Consider the following 25,279-nt stretch of genomic DNA (forward strand, 5'->3'; position numbering starts at 1 on the left):
AGGCCTATATTCATAGTGTATAGTATTAGGAACAAAATGCGAAAGCGAAAGTCTTTCATGATTAGAAAAGCCACGGTAATAGGCCATTTGTGCCTTGATGTGAACCTCATTATGAAAGCGAGGCTAGGTGCAAAGCTTTTCGCATGAAAATTATTTTTATTTGCATATGAATAAAAACTAATTTTCATCATTAAACCTTTGCACTAAGCCTTGCTTTCATGGCATGGTTCAAGGGAACTCGAAAATGGATTAAAGCAAAACAAAAGCAAGATACTAGTCAAACTCCTGGGAAAGGCTGTAAAACTCTCAGGTTTGAATAACCCGTGAAGAAAACACGCTGATAATTTTGTACCAATCACTATGTTTTTAATTCTTCTTTCAATGGGTTTCTAAGCTCATCCTATGTTATCTACATCATTGATCATTCGTGATTTGAAAGGTGAAATATGTAAGCTCTTGAACAGCCCCATTGTGATTGGGCCCGTCGATTCCTCAATAAAAAGAAACGCGCGTTTTAATCCCTAGCCGAGAAACTTGTTCTCATCAAAAGCGGCGAGTATACGAGATACAGTAAAACTATTTGCCTCGCACTATCTCATCTTTTAAAGTGAGCTATCTCACCGTTTTGATTTAAGTTGTTGTTTTGGGGATCAAAAGTTTTATCTTCAGCGTGGTTACCTATACGGAAAATTTCTCATGATGTTGGATCTTAAGAAAATGCGATTATTGGCGAAATCCGAGCATCATGATGAGCGTCATGACGCTTCTTATAAAGCTGAAACAGAGTTGGCAAGGTGTAACACTTTTAAAACTACAGGTACAAATGATGAACTGTTCGTTATTACTTTCGACAACACTTTTCTTTAAACCATATTATTACAATATTACAATATTTGTGTATAATCCAAGATTATTCACACCTTACAATTACAAATTACAACGATTTTTCATCTACACATAACAATAATAGTTTACACACAGTTTATCAAAATCTTCGTTACGTAGATCTGTAGGTATGAGTTTCTAAACTAGAATTCAATATTCTTGTTGAAAAGAGTGGGTAATGGGAAATAAGCCTTATTTCTTGACAGCAAGAAATTTTAGAGCTCTAGACGGTAATGGATCCCATAAACCGATTGAATGATGTTGTGATGATGATGATGATGATAATAATGATAATAACTATAATAACGATATATTCTCATAGCGCACATTTCTGCACCTCAATGCACCTTACAATGCCTGTTAAGTTTACTATTTTGGCCTCTACTCTAACCGCTGTGCTACGGGGAGACTGTGAGAAACCTTTGTAGAGTTATCTACTTTTACAGTTTTTTCCCTTGATCTCATGATCTCATCATTTCTCCAGTTTACAAGGAGACCTGTTGTTCCTGAAGATCCAGTCTACAATAAACTTCGTCGGCATCACCAGCAGCCCATATCCACTGTGCCGTCAGTGCAATACCAGAGATAACCTTCCATGGTCCATCACCATGTTTTCCAACCGCCACTGCATGAGGCCAATGTCCATCATCAAAATCCGGGGAATTCCATCTGGGATATAGGTCACTGCTGCATTTCCAGCTTTCATTGGTTACGAGTCCGTTGCTAAAGGAGCCGAGTACACCATACGGACCTTCAGAGTTTTCCCCCCTCACTGAAATAACTCGAGTGTCTCCTGGAATTTGAAAGGTACTGGCGAATCGCCAGTTTTTGTCTTGTCCGAGGCTTCTACCATCTGCAAACATCTCTATGACGTTGTCACAAGTGAAAGTTGCTGTGAAGTCTAACAAAATTAATGGCAAACTAAATTAATACGGTATTTAGTGTCCGTAAAAGTTAGTAAATATTAAGAACATTCTCTTATCATTGGACTTTTTCTCTTTAACTCTCTTTTAATTTGTAGATAGAATCCCAAAACTTCTTATTATTATTATTATTATTATTATTATTATTATTATTAAGTGTTTTGTGTTACAGCGAAGCCAGATCAACCATTACAACAACGATAAAATTTGAAGTTGATTTTACAACATCGATTTCTATATTTGTTTCAGTAATCAACTCTCCGAATGAGGAATGCAAAATACGAATTGAAACATATTTTTGGCCAATTTCCTCTATTAGCTCTTTTCAGTCATGCCACAATAATTAAACACCTCGTCTCGTGTGTTTATACCCGTGTTCTTCCTTTCATAACTACTTCGTAGCGGCTAAGTGCATCCTTTCAAGATCAACATACACGAATTATTTGATTATTATTTGTTTCCCGTTATTTCTGAATGAAAACTGGCTATGGGCAGCTAAGTGCGTTTCTACTATAAAAATACATTTATTTTTTATTTTTATTATTGACAATTATTCATGAAAATGGAGGTGTTAGTGGTTGATATATAGTAAGGTAGATATCGACTTCTATTCATATATAATAATTGTTTTGGTGTATGTATCCCAAACTTTTGGATAACTTAGGCGTCGGTCAGTTCGAAGATCGCCATCCCCCCACCCCCCCACCCCCCCCCACCCCCCGAACGAGCCACGAGGGCGAGGTAATTTTCGCGCTCGCTCGCTTGATTTCCCCGTCATGCTATTCCTAAGTTACATGAAGGACTGCTCGTAGTGTATTCGTTCTGTGGATCTATCATCTCATTTATGTCCTCATCAAAAGTAGTCGCCTTTGTTGATGAACTTAACGAAGCGACAGTACTGAGACCTAAAAATCAGGAGGCCGTACAATGCCCTGGGGTACACAAACGCCCAATCCTCGGGACGGAAATGTTAAAAAAAATCCCCGCCAATGCCAGGGGAAGAAGGGCACTACTGGAATTGACTGATGCATAAGTCCCAAGAGGTCATTTTATATCTCGGAGAAATTGACCAAAAAAACTCGCCTGCGAAACCCAGAGAAATACCGGAGGGCGAACAGCAAATACCATACGGAGTTTAAGTAGCCAATCAGAGCACGAGAAAAACACTATCTACTGGTTTTACACACAGTCGCTTAGCCTGCGAACGCAGACGTATTTCCGGCTTTCGCTTCTTTCGGCGGAGAGAAGCGACAGCTGGAAATACGTCTGCGTTCGCAGGCTAACAGTCGCTAAGGCTTGTATTAAATCAGAAAGAATGTTCAGGTTTTGTTTAAAATATATTATTAATACCGTTTGGTCAATGCTGTATCACTGAGGAATAACTTCCGCTTGCAGGAGGTATTCCGCAATGGCACATAACAGGTCTCTGTAATAATATGGTTTTTGCAAATAGTAATTGCATACGCACTTCCTTTGGGTTCTAGTAGTTCAGAATTTTTTCTTTTCTCTTTCATTTCCTGAAACAAACAGTATTAAAATGTAAAGAGCCACATCAATACCTACTCTTAAAGAAAGCAAAGGCTAGCAATCTCGTCTTTGGCAAATTTCAAATGGCAAACCTCGCACCTTGGCTGAATCCGTCCCGCTGGCCCCGATTGTTCAAACAGCGAATAACTTAATCCAGTATATTTAACAATTATTCCACGAGCGCACGTTGGGTATGAGATGATAGATAGTCAACGAGGCGCGTAGCGCCGAGTTGGCTATAATCATCGCATATCCAACAGGCGCAAGTGGAATAATTGTTTTATTAAAAACAATCACGAAATATTGCTAGATCTTACTGATTTCGCTGTGCAAGAACAACCAGCAGATAATTTAATGGTCGCCATTCTCAGCCATGGTATAATGGCTCATATACCATGGCCGCTAAGCCAATCAAATCCCTCGAATTGCATTATACAATGATTCAGTTCTTAATAAAGCGATTTATCCACTAGATAAAGTTGTCTTTCAACAACTGCGGCCTAGTGTTTAACATAAGTAAGCGGCGCATGCTTGATCAACGTTCACCTCACGCGTACAATGCGAGTTTGTGAATTGGAGGAAGGATACAAAGCAGGCTAGTGCAAATTTGTTTTTTTTGCCAAATTTCTGGACAACTTGTATTTAGTGACGACTTTGAAAATTTCGTTTCCCTTATAAAGGTCCCTTTTGCAAACTGCTTGCAAATTTTGCGCCAGGTTCAGTGTCCAAAGTCACATCTCGTTCGACCGAAATTTTGTGCAAAACTATATTGTTGAAAACATCAGGATGGTTGCTGCTTTCTCAGTTGCTTCAACATCAGAAACTACTTTGAAATTCTGGCCAACTTGCGTTTAGAAAAAACACAGCAACTAGACAACAAGACAAACTCGTCCTCTTCGCTATCATCTAGGAGAATTTCTTCCTTCCTGGGAAAAGAGACTGTCAGAAAAAACATGCGGAGAAGTGATGCAAAACAAACCTTCTTCATCCGCCATTTTGTTTTCATTTGACCCTGCGCGTAATCCACGTAAAACCCACACGCGGAATCCCGTGAACTGCTATTTTTCCTTACCATTTCGGCTAGAAAGACTGTTCTGACTAATGGTAAGAGCCGTTGGATTTTTCAGTAGCATAAGGTTGAAAGCTGTGTCAGAAGTGAAGCCAATTTCGAAAACAGTCCAAACGGACTGCCTTTGTCTCTATAGATTGAAATTAAGTTGTTTAAATAGCTGAGAACAACACCAACTAGCAAAGCAAAATAACTACCTTGCAGTGCGCTTAGACGTTCCTTTGAACTCCAAGAATAATCGGGATATCGAAAGCTCAGGGAACTCTATTCACAGGATAGCAGTCTACTTTAACATAAGATTTTTCCTTTTTCATCACTAACACTCTTCCGTTGTAAGCCTTACACTAACATATATTCTAAAGGGAAGTATCACGCGAATTTGATGTCATTTCAAAACCCAAAAATTTTTGTCTGTCAATAGAAACAAAGCAAAAAAAATTGTCTAGTTTTGTTACAAATTTTACCCCAGTGCAATAAAATTGTCGATTAATGCCTCTGGCCAGACACAGAATAGGCCGGAATGGATTGAAACTTGAAAAATGTTAGGCTAATGGTTTTCAAGTTTTCGCATTTTTGTTTCCAAAATGTGTTAGAACAGATCATGAGTTGTTCCTTTCAAGAATTGAGTTGATTTCTTTCCTCTCGTTCTAAAATTATTTTGTAGTCACGTAAAGGTTCTAATTCACCATTTTTAACCAAACAGGTCAAAACCTTATGACACTTCCCTTTAAGATTAACGTCATTCATATGCTAACGCTGTGTTCGCCTTCTTGAATAACCATTTTATTGATTTTTGCACGTACTTATGAGGCTAGTACCGCTAAATATCGTGAAAGGAAAATAACAATTCATGGGACGCCATTTATAACGAAGGTTTATGTTGAATCCCAAAATATCCATTATTATTGCTAAAGGGGAAAGAAAAAAAATACGGCTAAGTTCTTTACTGAAGTCGATCCTCTACGTACAAGTCCCATAGTCTGTCGACTGAGCAAACAAGGTCGTTTTTCTTTATTCATGAACAGCGAGATTAGTCTCGCCACTGTGAGAGTTATTAATGCCTAATTTGTCATGTGAAGGGATGAAGTTTGTTATTTTGTAGTTTGTTAAGAATATCGTGATGAATTTTTTTTAAAAAAGGATAACGGTTAGGAATCCCTTGAATTGATAAAATTTTTGATAAACTAGGGTCGGGCCTCTTCTACCCTAGCTGTCATGGACTGTCATTTAAGCATTTATTTTGCACTTAAGTATGCATTATTCTTTATGTTTTGCAAAACCATCTGTTCTGTTTGACTCTTTTTTGTTTGACAACCTTCGATCCTGAATGTTTACTTCTAGGTAGGCTTTATTGGTAAGGAGAATGAAAACAGCTTTGCAAGAAATATTCCTTGAGATACAAATATGGCTTATTAAATTTTTCCTTGTGAAAAGTAGGTTTGTCGTAGCCTTAGCAGTGCAGTAGATATACCACGTTTTACACGAAATATAAAACAACGCCAGCTTGTCACCTTACTTAGCTACACGGGAAATGTAATATGCAAAGGAAATGGCATCATGATATCCTTAAGGGAAGACGACAAGAGATATATAACCAATTTGTAAGGAGACCTCGCTCGCTTGATTTCCCCGTCATGCTATTCCTAAGTTACATGAAGGACTGCTCGTAGTGTATTCGTTCTGTGGATCTATCATCTCATTTATGTCCTCATCAAAAGTAGTCGCCTTTGTTGATGAACTTAACGAAGCGACAGTACTGAGACCTAAAAATCAGGAGGCCGTACAATGCCCTGGGGTACACAAACGCCCAATCCTCGGGACGGAAATGTTAAAAAAAATCCCCGCCAATGCCAGGGGAAGAAGGGCACTACTGGAATTGACTGATGCATAAGTCCCAAGAGGTCATTTTATATCTCGGAGAAATTGACCAAAAAAACTCGCCTGCGAAACCCAGAGAAATACCGGAGGGCGAACAGCAAATACCATACGGAGTTTAAGAGCCGTCCTCTGTAAATATCGACTATCGTCGTTTGGACGAGAAAAAATGAAATCCCTCAAACTTTCTCAGAAGAATGGTCTATATAAGTGATTCACATAAATATAACTTCCAGCTCAGTTCGATTCGTATTTTAGCTGTAGTGCGACCATCTTGGTTTTACCGCTCTGAGAGGGCTTTCAGCGGCCATTTTAGGCCACACTTTTAAGAATTTGCCTTACAAAGAAAGCGTCACAAATCCGAACAAAAGCTCATTATTCGAGACAAGCAAATGTTTGTTGTTGTGTTGATAAGTTTTTTTAGGAATTTGATCGAAATCTGATTTTTTTACAAAATTTTTAATTTCTTCCTTATTGAACTACTCTTCAAGTGCCAAAAAAACGGCCGACTTTAAAGGAAAATATCGCTAAAGATACATCAGTTGGCATCCTAAGACAGCATCCTGGTTAAAGAGCAATGTCTCCTCTGTAAGAATATGCAATAAAATTTTTGGGCAGTTAAAAAGAGAGAATTATAAAAGAAGAAGTTTCAACTGTACTTTTGTCAACAAACGCCGCCTTCGTAATTAGCATAACAACATGAAAATAACGATTTACTAAGAAACTAATGATAAATTCCACTTACCTCGTGAAATATTGAGAACTGGATATTTCAAAATATATCAAATTATAGTTTCAGTCGGATGCAGCCGCATTTTCGACGATTTGTCGTGCGAAATCACTGTAATACGCGGCAGGTGTTAAACTGAGTTCAATTCTTCAAAGTCCGTCAGGACAACCATCGGCCGAAAAACTTGCGATCCGCCCCATAAGCTGCCGTGTGCAAGGTGTCAAATATTTCTTTGTTATCCTTAATGACCAAAAATTCCTTCAACAACCATTTAAATCCTGTTTGAACTGGAGATTCTCGTCAAGAAATCGTTTATGTTCCGTTGACCTTCCGCCGTGATTAAACAATGAGATTGCGTTACAGAAACGCGCGCACATCCAGACGGGCTGGGGTGGGGGCGGGGAGGAAACAAAAATGGAACAGTTCCTTAATTAAAAAAGGGGGCCATTCAAGATTACTGTCAAAGCTATGTTGTGCATTTCAGGTATTAAATAGGAAACTGCTGTCCCAGAATAATGTGAAATATGATAAGCACCTGTGCTCTATTTCTTTGGTTGGGGCGTGGGAGGGGGGGATGGCAAGTAAAACACTAATTTGCAACATCAGTTGATCGTTGCTCTTGTGTTTAGGGTTCATACATGTTCAGAACTATCCCAAGCTCACTAACAGCTATATATTTGTAATATTAGGTAACAGTGAGAAAGTTATATTCAGCGGCACGTAAAATTAATATGAGGGTTTGTATGGGAATTCATGCAAATAAACGGTTTACATAGAATTCCAATAAAAAGCGTGTGTGTGTGTATGTGTGTGTGTATTACACTTCCCTGTTTGTGTTTTGGAACGTTGTCCTAGCGACACGACTGCCGCTGAGGATCAAGCTGCCTACTCTTCAACCTGAACAAATATTCTCGAAACTGCCAGCTAATACACCCAATTGATAATGTGTCATTCAACATTTGTTCCTTTATTGCGTCAAACGGCTTTCAAAAGCTAAGTGTAAATATGCTTCGCATGATGTGCGAATAATTTGATTTAGGTATTAACAAATAGATTCCATTTTGCCGTGGGTCTGTAGTCTGATAACGCACAGATGACGTCAAAACGTGGTGAGAACAAAGAAGTACGCTACGAGCCGCAGGCGAGTAGTGTGACTGATGTTGTCACCACGTTTAGACGTCCTCTGTGCGTTATCAGAGTACAGACCCACGGCAAAATGAAATCTATTTGTTTTATACAATAATTAAGACATTTCAACACATTTCGTGAGCGAGCATCGCGTTACCTGAGCTGAGTCAAAAACTTTCCAGCAAACTCAGTTTTGGACTACTACACACATGCAATTGTGATCTTGTAAATTAGAGTATAATCCGAAAAAAAATCACTAACAATATTTTCGAAACTAACCTTTATTCCAGAAGGAAATCCTGACCTCAAAATATTACTTCATGTAAGTCGCTTCACTGCGATTTGTAATCGATTACTCGCCATTACCGGATTTCTATCGGCGACATGTTTCGACAAATATTTGCTTCCTTTTCACGTCACAACAAAGTTCTAGCTTTCCTTTCCTGGTTGAGGTCACTCTCAACGGTCTTTGTCCAATTTTTTATTGAACAGTTCTCCTTTCCTGCGAAAATTTGCCTGTGTTTGTCTGCTACGCGCAAAAACAGTTTTGCAAAACTTTGTTGACCAGTCGCTCTGGCTGGACTCTAGACTCTGATCACGTGCGCCGGTCACACCACTCGATGACGTCAATCGTGCGTCTATTTAACAAATAGATTCCAAGTTGCCGTGCGTCTGTTCAGTAATAGATCACCGATGACGTCAAAATTTGGTAAGAACAAAAAAGTGGCACACGAGCCGCAGGCGAGTGTGTCACTAATGTCCTTACCACATTTTGACGTCTTCTGTGATCTATTACTGAACAGACGCACGGCAACTTGGAATCTATTTGTTTTATACAATGAACGGAAAGGAAACACAATAAACTTGCCTCGTAGCGCTTGACTGTACTGTTCCATTTGTGCCAGTTGAGGAATTTTCCTACTTTCCGTGTTGGCTTCTTCTTTTCCTCTTTATCGTACTTGTAAACAGCTTCCCCTAAACTTTTACCGAGGCCTTCACTTGCTCAAAGCAGAATAATCGAGTAAATATTTTCAAAACTTTGAGCCTTTTCGTAGCGCTAACAGCTTTTTTGAAGATTTGTTCCAGTTTAGGCATTTTTTAATTGACAAGAACACTTTCGCCTTGGTTTCTTCTTTTTCTTGTTTGTAAACAGCTCCTGCTAAACTTTTCTCAGGGCCTTCATTGCTCAATTCGAAATAATCTCGCAAACATTTTCAAAACCGCGCGCCATGTTGGGCAAAACGAAGAGAACAATTCTTCCGTGACATCATCCGTGTGTCTGTACTCTAATAGATCATGGGCAACGACCAATCACAGCGCGCGTAGCATTCAGTCATCATCATCATATATCCTTTTCGTGCCTCGTGGCACATAGGGCCTTCACAGAGCTTCTCCACTCCTCTCTATTGGTTGCTGCGGTCCGCACCTCCTCCCACGATCTCCAACCTACTTCTTGCCTTTCTTTCTCTACTGTCCGTCTCCAGGTGGTTTTTGGTCTTCCCCTTCTCCTTTTACCTTCTGGTGCCCAGCTCATGGCAACATTGCAATCATCATTGCGATCTTTCCTCAGAATATGGCCAATCATTTTCCATCTTCGAGACATCACTTCCACACTCAGTGGCTTCATGCTTGCTCTTTCCAGTAGCTCTTTGGTACTGACATGGTCTTGCCATCGGATTCGGAAGATCCTACGTAGGCATCTGTTATGGAACACATTCACTGCTTTATCATCTCCTTTGTTCATCTTCCATGTCTCAGATCCATAGAGTAACACTGGCACTACCAGTGTTTTATACAGCCTCAGTTTTGTTTTCCTCGAGATGTTATTAGAGATCCAGATCTTCTTTAGTTGGTTAAAGGCACCTCTGGCTTTCGATAGCCTGTTCTTCAAGTCCTTCATACCGCCTCCCTCTTTACAAACTTTCGCCCCCAAGTACACAAACTCTTCGACATCTTCAATATCCTGCCCATTTATTATGATGTTTTCTTGGTTCCTTGCATTGATCCTCATCGTTTTTGTCTTTTCTCCGTTGATTTTGAGTCCCACCCGTCTGGCCTCTTCGTCCAGCCTTGTCGTTTTATCCTGAATCTGCTGCTTGGTAGATGAAAGCAGAGCTATATCGTCCGCAAAGTCCAAGTCGTCCAGTTTTGAAGTAAACTTCCACCTAATACCGTTTTCACCACTGCCAACCGCTCTTCGCATTACCCAATCCATAACAATCAAGAACAAGAATCCCGACATATTGCATCCTTGTTTTACCCCAGTTTTTATGTCAAACCACTCACATGTTTCCCCCTGATCTTCTACAGCACACTTGAAGTCGTCATAAAATACTCTTACCATTTTCACGATCTTCTCCGGGATTCCATACTTAGCCATTATTACCCACAGGCTTTCTCGGTGGATAGAATCAAAAGCCTTCTCAAAGTCTACGAAGTTCAGGTACAGGGTTGCCTGCCATTCGCTGACCTGCCCAATAATGTTCCGCAGGATGAAGATCTGGTCTGTTGTACCCCTCCCCTTTCTATAACCTGCCTGTTCCTTCCTCAGCCTTCTATCCACTCCATTTCTCACTCGCTCTATGATGATTCTACCGAGTACCTTCCCCACAACGGACAGTAAGGTTATTTCTCTCGAATTTTTGCATTCCTCGAGATTCCCTTTCTTCGGCAACTTGATAATTAGCCCTTGCTTCCAGGGTTGGGGGATCTTCTCAAACGTCCATACTTTTCCCAACAACTGATGGATTTTTGTTGCTGAAAAATCTATGTTTGCTTTCAATAGTTCGGCCGTGATAGAGTCAGTTCCTGGCGCTTTCCCATTCTTCAATCTTTTTATAGCTTGTTTGACTTCACCTAAAGTTGGTTCACTGATTGAGATCTCTTCAATGACGTCATTTAGTTCTAATTCATATACCTCATCACTTAAGACTGAGTTTTCTGGTTGGTCTCTATTGAGTACTTCTTTAAAGTGCTCCGTCCATCGTGCCTGTACTTCGCCTTTTTTATTCAGGAGGTTTCCATTTTTGTCAAACACTGCTGTGCTTTGCTTAGGTTTTTCATTGCATAATATCTTGGTGAGCCCGTATAGTGTCTTCATGTGTTGGTTTCCTGCAGCCTCCTCCGCCTCACAAGTGATCTTCTCCATCCATTTCTTTCTGTCTGTCTTTATGCTTCTCTTCACTTCCCTGTTCTTTTCTGCATACTTGGCCCTAAGCTGCTTCTTAACCCTTTCTGACCGTGTTCCCAGGATCTTTCTATTAATTTCCTCTCTTTGGTCTATGAAGCTCCATGACTCCTCACTTATCCACGGCTTCTTCTTCTTCCGAGGTCTACCTAAGACTGATTCCGCCACCTCTGTATATGCCTTCTTCATCACCTCAAAGTCTTGTTCCACTTCTTCGCTTTCTTCAACTGCTGTTTCCTCGTTCTCCAGGACTTGGTACCTATTTTGCAAGGCAACGTTAAACCGCCGTAACACCTCTTCATTCCTCAACCTTGCTGTATCGTACTTGACTCTACATCTTTTCTTCCCTGCTGTTTGTTTACTCAATTTCAACTTGACTACTGTACATACAAGATGGTGGTCGCTTCCGATATCTGCAGACCTGTATACTCTCGTATCTTTCACCGAATTCCTAAATCGCCTGCTGATTGGTACATGGTCTATCTGGTTCATGGTATTCCCATCGGGGGAAACCCACGTTACTTTGTGGATGGTCTTATGAGGAAACAATGTCCCTGTTATAACTAGTTCATTCATATCACACATATCGCAAAGCCTTTCTCCATTATCATTTCTTTGCCCCAGCCCATGTTTACCCATCACACTTTCATACGCCCAGTTGTCGTTTCCAACCTTAGCATTCATGTCCCCCGTGACAATTAACATATCATGCTCATTGACACTGTCTAGCACATCCTGTAGCCTCCCATAGAACTCATCTTTTATCTGCTCATCTGTATCTTCAGTGGGTGCATATACATGTATGATCGTAAGTTTTATGTATTTGGAATAAAATCTGGCTTGAATAACCCTTTCGCTGATCGGAGTCCATTCCATCAGAGATTGTGCTGCATGTTTTGACATCAGTATGCGAACTCCCTTTCTATGGTTGTCATCATCTCTTCCGGAGTAAATGATGGTTTCACCCTCTGCAAGTCGCATTGTTCCTTGTCCTGTCCAGTGTGTTTCACTGATGCCCATTACGTCTATAACTCTCTTTGTCATTTCTCTCGCCGCCTGTGCAATGTTGCCACTCCTGTAAAGCGTCCTTACGTTCCAGTTGCCTATCTTCATGGTGTATTTAGGGTGTATCAGTGGCTTAATCAGCCCGGAGGCGTCCTGCTGGCTTTGGCTCCCGTGCGTCATTAACTCTCTCCGATGAGGTACTGCCACAGTTCCCCTTTGAAATAGCGAATCCACTCTGCTTCTGGTTTCTGTAATAATTGTTTTTTTTTTTACGGAAGAGGGTTATCAGCCCTCTGCCCAACCCCCAACCTGGAGGGCCAGTGGGGTCACTCTTTGTCTGGCCCCTACCCTTTGACCTGTTTGGCATGGGTGTCCCTGCCAGGAGTACAAGACTCCAGCCAACATAGCTCTAGGGGTCACTGGAGCACGCAAGCCGCCTCACCACGACAAGGTGGCGATCCCAATCAAGGCAGGCGTAGCATTCAGTACATTGTATAAACTCTAATCACACACTCCTCTAGACCAATCAAAACGCGAGTTTTACACAGTTCATAGTATAATTACAAATATCCTAAGATCGTGGAAAGAACCATACATGCAGCTGCCTAGCAATCTGGTGCAAACATGCAGCTGCGTTTCAACAGGACATTAACTGCATGAGCCTCAGGCAGCAACAAATATTTAAGGCATATGGGTTTTCAATAAAGAGGGTGGCAGACGGGGGAGGGGAAGTATCAATCGCGCATCACGTTTAATGTTAAATTGAATCACGCATCACCGAAAACCGTTTAAAGCAATAACGCATCACGTAAGTAAGTGCAGTAAGCTAATAATGTAAGATTCCAAACTATTCGAGGACGCATTATTGAAAATTGTATTGCATGCAACATCTTTTTAGATTGATTGTGTGTCAATTGATTTTGAGAGATACATGTATAAAGACGAGTTACTGGTAGGAAAAAATGCTGAATGTACCCTGAAAGGTGAATGCTACGTTATACTGTCTTATTCCCTTCTTGTCTATAGTGACTTTTAGTTCAAAGAAAGTTCACTTATCATGGAAATCTAATTGGTAAAAAAGAAAATCAGGCATCTCGTTGTGATGCCTGTCACGCATCACGCACGGGTTCCATCACCCGTGACGCTGCTTATTTATGGGCCATCACGCGTCGTAAAAAAACCCTTTGCCACCCTCAATAAATGCCACTAACTATTAGCTGTTGTGCCCTATTTGTCGGTCGGTTGCGCTTCGATAGCATTTCCAACGATGTTCAGATTTAGTAGTTTTTCTGGCTGCAAGTCCTCGTAATGGTAAACGCTATGACAACGTTCCAAACACAAACAGGCAAGTGTAATACACACAAAAAAAAAACCAAGTAAGTAAGTCGCTTTTTATTGGATTTCTATGTAAGCCGTTCATTTACATGTATTCCCATACAAACCCTTATATTAATTTTACGTGCCGGTGAATATAACTTTCTCACTGTTACCTAATCAGCTACAAATATATAGCTGTCAGTGAGATTGGGCTAGTTGTGAACATGTATGAACCATAAACAGAAGACCAACGATTAACTGATGCTGTAAGTTAGTGTTTTACTTGCCAACCCCCCCCCCCCCCCCCCCCCACGCTCCAACCAAACAAACAGAGAAAAGGGGCTTATCATATTCCACATTATTCTGGGACAGCAATTTCCTACTTAGTACCCGAAATGCACAACATAGCTTTGACAGTAATCTTGAATTGCCCGCTTTTTTTTAATTTAGGAACTGTTCCATTTTTGTTTCCTCCCCGCCCCCACCCCAGCCCGTCTGGATGTGCGCGCGTTTCTGTAACGCAATCTCATTGTTTAATCACGGCGGAAGGTCAACGGAACATAAACGATTTCTTGACGAGAATCTCCAGTTCAAAGCAGGATTTAAATGGTTGTTGAAGGAATTTTTGGTCATTAAGGATAACAAAGAAATATTTGACACCTTGCACACGGCAGCTTATGGGGCGGATGGCAAGTTTTTCGGCCGATGGTTGTCCTGACGGACTTTGAAGAATTGAACTCAGTTACGTTTAACACCTGCGGTGTATTACAGTGATTTCGCACAACAAATCATCGAAAATGCGGCTGTATCCGACTAAAACTATAATTTGATATATTTTGAAATATCCAGTTCTCGATATTTTACGAGGTAAGTGGAATTTATCATTAGTTTCTTAGTAAGTCGTTATTTTCATGTTGTTATGCTAATTACGAAGGCGGTGTTTGTTGACAAAAGTACAGTTGAAACTTCTTCTTCTATAATTCTCTCTTTTTAACTGCCCAAAAATTTTATTGCATATTCTTACAGAGGAGACATTGCTCTTTAACCAGGATGCTGTCTTAGGATGCCAACTGATGTATCTTTAGCGATATTTTCCTTTAAAGTCGGCCATATTTTTGGCACTTGAAGAGTAGTTCAATGGGGAAGAAATTAAAAATTTTGTAAAAAAATCAGATTTCGATCAAATTCCTAAAAAAGCTTCTCAACACAACAACAAACATTTGCTTGCCTCAAATAATGAGCTTTTGTTCGGATTTGTGACGCTTTCTTTGTAAGGCAAATTCTTAAAAGTGTGGCCTAAAATGGCCGCTGAAAGCCCTCTCAGAGCGGTAAAACCAAGATGGTCGCACTACAGCTAAAATACGAATCGAACTGAGCTGAAAGTTATATTTATGTGAATCACTTATATAGACCATTCTTCTGGGAAAGTTTGAGGGATTTCATTTTTTCTCGTCCAAACGACGATAGTCGATATTTACAGAGGACGGCTCTTAAGTAGCCAATCAGAGCACGAGAAAAACACTATCTACTGGTTTTACACACAGTCGCTTAGCCTGCGAACGCAGACGTATTTCCGGCTTTCGCTTCTTTCGGCGGAGAGAAGCGACAGCTGGAAATACGTCTGCGTTCGCAGGCTAACAGTCGCTAAGGCTTGTATTAAATCAGAAAGAATGTTCAGGTTTTGTTTAAAATATATTATTAATACCGTTTGGTCAATGCTGTATCACTGAGGAATAACTTCCGCTTGCAGGAGGTATTCCGCAATGGCACATAACAGGTCTCTGTAATAATATGGTTTTTGCAAATAGTAATTGCATACGCACTTCCTTTGGGTTCTAGTAGTTCAGAATTTTTTCTTTTCTCTTTCATTTCCTGAAACAAACAGTATTAAAATGTAAAGAGCCACATCAATACCTACTCTTAAAGAAAGCAAAGGCTAGCAATCTCGTCTTTGGCAAATTTCAAATGGCAAACCTCGCACCTTGGCTGAATCCGTCCCGCTGGCCCCGATTGTTCAAACAGCGAATAACTTAATCCAGTATATTTAACAATTATTCCACGAGCGCACGTTGGGTATGAGATGATAGATAGTCAACGAGGCGCGTAGCGCCGAGTTGGCTATAATCATCGCATATCCAACAGGCGCAAGTGGAATAATTGTTTTATTAAAAACAATCACGAAATATTGCTAGATCTTACTGATTTCGCTGTGCAAGAACAACCAGCAGATAATTTAATGGTCGCCATTCTCAGCCATGGTATAATGGCTCATATACCATGGCCGCTAAGCCAATCAAATCCCTCGAATTGCATTATACAATGATTCAGTTCTTAATAAAGCGATTTATCCACTAGATAAAGTTGTCTTTCAACAACTGCGGCCTAGTGTTTAACATAAGTAAGCGGCGCATGCTTGATCAACGTTCACCTCACGCGTACAATGCGAGTTTGTGAATTGGAGGAAGGATACAAAGCAGGCTAGTGCAAATTTGTTTTTTTTGCCAAATTTCTGGACAACTTGTATTTAGTGACGACTTTGAAAATTTCGTTTCCCTTATAAAGGTCCCTTTTGCAAACTGCTTGCAAATTTTGCGCCAGGTTCAGTGTCCAAAGTCACATCTCGTTCGACCGAAATTTTGTGCAAAACTATATTGTTGAAAACATCAGGATGGTTGCTGCTTTCTCAGTTGCTTCAACATCAGAAACTACTTTGAAATTCTGGCCAACTTGCGTTTAGAAAAAACACAGCAACTAGACAACAAGACAAACTCGTCCTCTTCGCTATCATCTAGGAGAATTTCTTCCTTCCTGGGAAAAGAGACTGTCAGAAAAAACATGCGGAGAAGTGATGCAAAACAAACCTTCTTCATCCGCCATTTTGTTTTCATTTGACCCTGCGCGTAATCCACGTAAAACCCACACGCGGAATCCCGTGAACTGCTATTTTTCCTTACCATTTCGGCTAGAAAGACTGTTCTGACTAATGGTAAGAGCCGTTGGATTTTTCAGTAGCATAAGGTTGAAAGCTGTGTCAGAAGTGAAGCCAATTTCGAAAACAGTCCAAACGGACTGCCTTTGTCTCTATAGATTGAAATTAAGTTGTTTAAATAGCTGAGAACAACACCAACTAGCAAAGCAAAATAACTACCTTGCAGTGCGCTTAGACGTTCCTTTGAACTCCAAGAATAATCGGGATATCGAAAGCTCAGGGAACTCTATTCACAGGATAGCAGTCTACTTTAACATAAGATTTTTCCTTTTTCATCACTAACACTCTTCCGTTGTAAGCCTTACACTAACATATATTCTAAAGGGAAGTATCACGCGAATTTGATGTCATTTCAAAACCCAAAAATTTTTGTCTGTCAATAGAAACAAAGCAAAAAAAATTGTCTAGTTTTGTTACAAATTTTACCCCAGTGCAATAAAATTGTCGATTAATGCCTCTGGCCAGACACAGAATAGGCCGGAATGGATTGAAACTTGAAAAATGTTAGGCTAATGGTTTTCAAGTTTTCGCATTTTTGTTTCCAAAATGTGTTAGAACAGATCATGAGTTGTTCCTTTCAAGAATTGAGTTGATTTCTTTCCTCTCGTTCTAAAATTATTTTGTAGTCACGTAAAGGTTCTAATTCACCATTTTTAACCAAACAGGTCAAAACCTTATGACACTTCCCTTTAAGATTAACGTCATTCATATGCTAACGCTGTGTTCGCCTTCTTGAATAACCATTTTATTGATTTTTGCACGTACTTATGAGGCTAGTACCGCTAAATATCGTGAAAGGAAAATAACAATTCATGGGACGCCATTTATAACGAAGGTTTATGTTGAATCCCAAAATATCCATTATTATTGCTAAAGGGGAAAGAAAAAAAATACGGCTAAGTTCTTTACTGAAGTCGATCCTCTACGTACAAGTCCCATAGTCTGTCGACTGAGCAAACAAGGTCGTTTTTCTTTATTCATGAACAGCGAGATTAGTCTCGCCACTGTGAGAGTTATTAATGCCTAATTTGTCATGTGAAGGGATGAAGTTTGTTATTTTGTAGTTTGTTAAGAATATCGTGATGAATTTTTTTTAAAAAAGGATAACGGTTAGGAATCCCTTGAATTGATAAAATTTTTGATAAACTAGGGTCGGGCCTCTTCTACCCTAGCTGTCATGGACTGTCATTTAAGCATTTATTTTGCACTTAAGTATGCATTATTCTTTATGTTTTGCAAAACCATCTGTTCTGTTTGACTCTTTTTTGTTTGACAACCTTCGATCCTGAATGTTTACTTCTAGGTAGGCTTTATTGGTAAGGAGAATGAAAACAGCTTTGCAAGAAATATTCCTTGAGATACAAATATGGCTTATTAAATTTTTCCTTGTGAAAAGTAGGTTTGTCGTAGCCTTAGCAGTCCAGTAGATATACCACGTTTTACACGAAATATAAAACAACGCCAGCTTGTCACCTTACTTAGCTACACGGGAAATGTAATATGCAAAGGAAATGGCATCATGATATCCTTAAGGGAAGACGACAAGAGATATATAACCAATTTGTAAGGAGACCTCGCTCGCTTGATTTCCCCGTCATGCTATTCCTAAGTTACATGAAGGACTGCTCGTAGTGTATTCGTTCTGTGGATCTATCATCTCATTTATGTCCTCATCAAAAGTAGTCGCCTTTGTTGATGAACTTAACGAAGCGACAGTACTGAGACCTAAAAATCAGGAGGCCGTACAATGCCCTGGGGTACACAAACGCCCAATCCTCGGGACGGAAATGTTAAAAAAAATCCCCGCCAATGCCAGGGGAAGAAGGGCACTACTGGAATTGACTGATGCATAAGTCCCAAGAGGTCATTTTATATCTCGGAGAAATTGACCAAAAAAACTCGCCTGCGAAACCCAGAGAAATACCGGAGGGCGAACAGCAAATACCATACGGAGTTTAAGTAGCCAATCAGAGCACGAGAAAAACACTATCTACTGGTTTTACACACAGTCGCTTAGCCTGCGAACGCAGACGTATTTCCGGCTTTCGCTTCTTTCGGCGGAGAGAAGCGACAGCTGGAAATACGTCTGCGTTCGCAGGCTAACAGTCGCTAAGGCTTGTATTAAATCAGAAAGAATGTTCAGGTTTTGTTTAAAATATATTATTAATACCGTTTGGTCAATGCTGTATCACTGAGGAATAACTTCCGCTTGCAGGAGGTATTCCGCAATGGCACATAACAGGTCTCTGTAATAATATGGTTTTTGCAAATAGTAATTGCATACGCACTTCCTTTGGGTTCTAGTAGTTCAGAATTTTTTCTTTTCTCTTTCATTTCCTGAAACAAACAGTATTAAAATGTAAAGAGCCACATCAATACCTACTCTTAAAGAAAGCAAAGGCTAGCAATCTCGTCTTTGGCAAATTTCAAATGGCAAACCTCGCACCTTGGCTGAATCCGTCCCGCTGGCCCCGATTGTTCAAACAGCGAATAACTTAATCCAGTATATTTAACAATTATTCCACGAGCGCACGTTGGGTATGAGATGATAGATAGTCAACGAGGCGCGTAGCGCCGAGTTGGCTATAATCATCGCATATCCAACAGGCGCAAGTGGAATAATTGTTTTATTAAAAACAATCACGAAATATTGCTAGATCTTACTGATTTCGCTGTGCAAGAACAACCAGCAGATAATTTAATGGTCGCCATTCTCAGCCATGGTATAATGGCTCATATACCATGGCCGCTAAGCCAATCAAATCCCTCGAATTGCATTATACAATGATTCAGTTCTTAATAAAGCGATTTATCCACTAGATAAAGTTGTCTTTCAACAACTGCGGCCTAGTGTTTAACATAAGTAAGCGGCGCATGCTTGATCAACGTTCACCTCACGCGTACAATGCGAGTTTGTGAATTGGAGGAAGGATACAAAGCAGGCTAGTGCAAATTTGTTTTTTTTGCCAAATTTCTGGACAACTTGTATTTAGTGACGACTTTGAAAATTTCGTTTCCCTTATAAAGGTCCCTTTTGCAAACTGCTTGCAAATTTTGCGCCAGGTTCAGTGTCCAAAGTCACATCTCGTTCGACCGAAATTTTGTGCAAAACTATATTGTTGAAAACATCAGGATGGTTGCTGCTTTCTCAGTTGCTTCAACATCAGAAACTACTTTGAAATTCTGGCCAACTTGCGTTTAGAAAAAACACAGCAACTAGACAACAAGACAAACTCGTCCTCTTCGCTATCATCTAGGAGAATTTCTTCCTTCCTGGGAAAAGAGACTGTCAGAAAAAACATGCGGAGAAGTGATGCAAAACAAACCTTCTTCATCCGCCATTTTGTTTTCATTTGACCCTGCGCGTAATCCACGTAAAACCCACACGCGGAATCCCGTGAACTGCTATTTTTCCTTACCATTTCGGCTAGAAAGACTGTTCTGACTAATGGTAAGAGCCGTTGGATTTTTCAGTAGCATAAGGTTGAAAGCTGTGTCAGAAGTGAAGCCAATTTCGAAAACAGTCCAAACGGACTGCCTTTGTCTCTATAGATTGAAATTAAGTTGTTTAAATAGCTGAGAACAACACCAACTAGCAAAGCAAAATAACTACCTTGCAGTGCGCTTAGACGTTCCTTTGAACTCCAAGAATAATCGGGATATCGAAAGCTCAGGGAACTCTATTCACAGGATAGCAGTCTACTTTAACATAAGATTTTTCCTTTTTCATCACTAACACTCTTCCGTTGTAAGCCTTACACTAACATATATTCTAAAGGGAAGTATCACGCGAATTTGATGTCATTTCAAAACCCAAAAATTTTTGTCTGTCAATAGAAACAAAGCAAAAATAATTGTCTAGTTTTGTTACAAATTTTACCCCAGTGCAATAAAATTGTCGATTAATGCCTCTGGCCAGACACAGAATAGGCCGGAATGGATTGAAACTTGAAAAATGTTAGGCTAATGGTTTTCAAGTTTTCGCATTTTTGTTTCCAAAATGTGTTAGAACAGATCATGAGTTGTTCCTTTCAAGAATTGAGTTGATTTCTTTCCTCTCGTTCTAAAATTATTTTGTAGTCACGTAAAGGTTCTAATTCACCATTTTTAACCAAACAGGTCAAAACCTTATGACACTTCCCTTTAAGATTAACGTCATTCATATGCTAACGCTGTGTTCGCCTTCTTGAATAACCATTTTATTGATTTTTGCACGTACTTATGAGGCTAGTACCGCTAAATATCGTGAAAGGAAAATAACAATTCATGGGACGCCATTTATAACGAAGGTTTATGTTGAATCCCAAAATATCCATTATTATTGCTAAAGGGGAAAGAAAAAAAATACGGCTAAGTTCTTTACTGAAGTCGATCCTCTACGTACAAGTCCCATAGTCTGTCGACTGAGCAAACAAGGTCGTTTTTCTTTATTCATGAACAGCGAGATTAGTCTCGCCACTGTGAGAGTTATTAATGCCTAATTTGTCATGTGAAGGGATGAAGTTTGTTATTTTGTAGTTTGTTAAGAATATCGTGATGAATTTTTTTTAAAAAAGGATAACGGTTAGGAATCCCTTGAATTGATAAAATTTTTGATAAACTAGGGTCGGGCCTCTTCTACCCTAGCTGTCATGGACTGTCATTTAAGCATTTATTTTGCACTTAAGTATGCATTATTCTTTATGTTTTGCAAAACCATCTGTTCTGTTTGACTCTTTTTTGTTTGACAACCTTCGATCCTGAATGTTTACTTCTAGGTAGGCTTTATTGGTAAGGAGAATGAAAACAGCTTTGCAAGAAATATTCCTTGAGATACAAATATGGCTTATTAAATTTTTCCTTGTGAAAAGTAGGTTTGTCGTAGCCTTAGCAGTGCAGTAGATATACCACGTTTTACACGAAATATAAAACAACGCCAGCTTGTCACCTTACTTAGCTACACGGGAAATGTAATATGCAAAGGAAATGGCATCATGATATCCTTAAGGGAAGACGACAAGAGATATATAACCAATTTGTAAGGAGACCTAACAATTCCCCATCTAAAGGCCTCAAGGCCAAATATTCGTGTTTAATTGTGATGAGAACCTGGCGTCTTTGGTGAAATGTCACTTGTGGTAAAATTAATTTCTTTTCCATTGAGGTATGAAAGTGAGGTACTGAGAAAGCAAAAGCCAACTAACTCAAAATGGAAAACGTCTTTCTTACTTCGCAAAAATATCCTTTTTCGGGTTTCTTAATTGTAACGAATAACACTTTCTACTCAGCAACTCATGTTGGTATGTATTATCATACAGTTACCTGTGAAATCCGGAGCGCGTGGTGAATCCACCCATTGCTACGAATAAGATTATCATCCGCCTCACACCGGTCATAAAATCCAAATTACATTGAAGCCAATCAATGGATACAATAGTCTTAAACACATGGCCTGCGAGTAAGCTGTTATGAACGGTATAACTGTCTGAAGACCAAATGCTGGCGATCGCAATGGATGTTATGATGCAAGAGAAAACGAAGCGAGCCATTGGGGTACAAACGACGAGGAAAATTAAAATCTTAAATATGATTTCAGCTGCATTTAAAAATATGATTAAAGATGTATTAAAGGGCTTTATGTTTAGCATACGTTAGAGGTAAGAAAATGACTTAAATTCCTCATTTATGGCGTTACACAGTTGGCCTTTATTGGTCAAGATTCTGCCGCTACAGAAAATTATCTCACTTTCCCTGCTCCCTTGACCAATGACAGACCGCGCACAAAGTAGCCCAAGGTTGCAGAAAGCGTATATGCACACAGCGGACAGCTTTCCATTGCTACCGTTTTATAATTTATGAATTTATAGGGTTTTTGTCTGCCTTATTTTATTAAAGGAAGGGGGATCGTGGCCCTAGAATTTAATAGAAAGGCTATAAAACTATTCAAGTTCACGAATGTAAATTTTAAATATCGCACCGCATCTCGTGAAGAGATGCGCTGTTTAATTTAAGTCATTTAATATTTGATGCTAAAACTTAATTGAACTTGCGCAATATTATGTCCCCTACCATGTAGAGACCTGATTACACTCCTGTCAACTGTGTGTATATTTTCCGTTTTCGTTGACTCTCGCGTGGCTTAAACTCTGTTAAATTGACTACCTGAGTGACTGACAGTTCAACTCACGCGTAGCAGCTGTAAGCAGCTGCAAGAATTGAGAGGCTTGGTTAGAAGCATTGTTGGGGCCGCAATAACTTTCAATGGACTTTTTTCGCTTAAATCAATGGCGCCCGCCACTTTCATTCGAAGGTAAATTGGTGAGTAGAAATATAAGCCTTATTACGTCAGTGAAAACATAGAGAAATTTAGAGTTCCTGGCGGGAGTCGAAACTGTAATGCTGGTCGAATTATGATGATGATGATGATGATGATGATGATGATGATGATACTCTCTCACTCATTGACACGTTGGGAACATTTTTTAATCGAGGGTTCGGAAGGAAAGTTTCAATCAGCCTTAATAGCAAATGTTTAAACTTTAGGAAGCTTTAATTTATGTTGTTAAGGTTGCTTGAGTTTTTGAGAAGTCAGGTTTTCTAAAGAGCCTTATTTTAATAATAATAATAATAATAATAATAATAATAGTAAAAAAACGGAACGACGTTTCGGTGTCATCCTGGCACCATTATCAAGTAAAGAATGCAATTTTTATAGTTAATTGTATTTCTAAATTTAATCTTATTAGAATAATAATAGTAATAATAATAATAATAATAATAATAATAATAATAATAAAGCGCAAGTTAGGTTCTGTCGGACTATGCTCGTAAAATAGAGTATTATGCTTTCGGGCGTCACCCGTGAAAGCAGGGTATTTGCTCTAAATTATGCTCGGCTGGAGGTATAATGCTGAAATTATTCCGGACTAAAATGACACTTCCACCCCACCCCCCATAGGACCGTACCTATTATTAAACATTCCTAATCTTTCTGAATTATCTGATTCTGTCATGATACAAATTCACGAACACTGTACAAGCTTGGAAGCCTGGCACAAAGAGGTAGCCAGGCCTTCGATTATACCAAAATGCACTGGGTATGAGTCTAAGGTATTCAGTTCCTAAAATATTCCCGCTTTTATCAACTTTGTACATTCCAGCTGGAGTTGCTGAAAAAATTTGCATACACTTTTCGCAGTTTTCGGAAACAACAGCATTATGCTGCAAAATTCATTAGTATTATGCCAACATTATGCCTGATGCTCCAGATATAGTATCATGCTCAAAACTATGCTGGCATAATCCGACAGACCCTAGCGCAAGTTAAGAATCCCACCAACGCGCCAATAAATAGCAGCGGGCCACCTTAATCTCAACGCGCCTTGTAATGCCATTTACATTTACTATTGTGACAGGGAGCAACCTTTGTAAAGTTAACTACGTTTATAGCTTGATCTCGTGATCTCATAATTTGAGCTTGAAGAATGTATTTTAAGAATTAAGAGTAATGTTCACTTTACAAGGCGACTATTTGTTCAGCAGCTATTTACTTAAAATCCAGTCTACAATAAACTTCGGCGCAATAGTGACCAGCAGCCCATATCCACTTTGCCGTCTGTGCAATACCAGGAATATTACGCCAAGGCCTAACGCCATGTTTTCCAACCACCACTGCATGAGGCCAATGTCCGTCATCAAAATCCGGGGAATTCTATCCGGGATATAGGTCACTGCTGCATTTCCAGATTCATTGGTTACCATTTCTTTGCTAAAGGAGCCAAGTATACCATAAGTCTTGCCCCATTGCTGAAATAACTCGAGTATCTCCTGGAATAAGGCCAAAATCCATGGTGTATAGTATTTGGATGTAAATTAGCCCAAAATCCATAGTGTATAGTATTTGGATTATTCCAAAATTTATAGTGTAAAGTATTAGGACAAAAATTAGGCCAAAATCAATAGTGTTTATTATTAGGATGAAAAATAGGCCAAAATTCACAGTGTTAAGTAATAGGATAAAAATTAGGCCAAAATCAAAAGTGTATATTATTAGGATGAAAAATAGGCCAAAATTCACAGTGTACAGTATTAGGACGAACATTAGGCCAAAATTCATAGTGTAAAGTATTAGGATGAAAATGAGGCAAACATTCTGAGTGTATAGTTTTTGGATGAAAATTAAGTCAAAATCTATAGTGTATAGTATTGGGATGAGAATTAGTCCAAAATCAATTGTGTATAGTATAAGGGATAAAATTAAACCAAAATCCATAGTTTATAGTATAAGGATGAAAATTAGGCCTTTTCGGAAAGGTATTTGGATGAAAATGAGGCCAAAATTCATAGTGTAAATCATTGGGACGAAAATTAGGCCAAAATCCATAGTGTATAGTATTAGGATGAAAGTTGGTCTAAAATCAATTGTGTATAATATTATGATGAAAATTAGACGTAAATCCATAGTGTATAGTGTATAGTATTAGGACGAAAAGTAGACCAAAAGGTAGAGTTTATATTATTAGGATAGAAATAAGGCCAAAGAGTAGGTGTACAGTATTAGGATTAAAATTAGGCCAAAAATAATAGTGCATAGTATAAGGCTGAAAGTTAGGCTAAAATTCAGAATGTATAGTATTAGGAAGAAGTTCAAATATCGCATATCGAC

The 25,279-nt window shown here is 39.3% G+C and overlaps 1 protein-coding gene across 1 annotated transcript; it reads right to left on the reverse strand.

The window, feature by feature from the left end:
* Positions 1–1,301: 1,301 nt before the first annotated feature.
* LOC146477648 (uncharacterized) lies at positions 1,302–22,014 on the reverse strand. The gene is made up of 3 exons (XM_085113146.1): positions 21,937–22,014; positions 15,470–15,518; positions 1,302–1,786 (listed from the first exon to the last, which is right to left on the reverse strand). The coding sequence occupies exons 2-3, from the start codon at positions 15,513–15,515 to the stop codon at positions 1,371–1,373; spliced, it is 462 nt and encodes a 153-aa protein (XP_084969272.1). The 5' UTR covers positions 15,516–15,518; positions 21,937–22,014; the 3' UTR covers positions 1,302–1,370.
* Positions 22,015–25,279: the final 3,265 nt, after the last annotated feature.

This window comes from Pavona decussata, unplaced genomic scaffold (assembly GCF_977016875.1).
Source record: "Pavona decussata unplaced genomic scaffold, jaPavDecu1.1 SCAFFOLD_69, whole genome shotgun sequence".
NCBI classification, from domain to species: domain Eukaryota; kingdom Metazoa; phylum Cnidaria; class Anthozoa; order Scleractinia; family Agariciidae; genus Pavona; species Pavona decussata.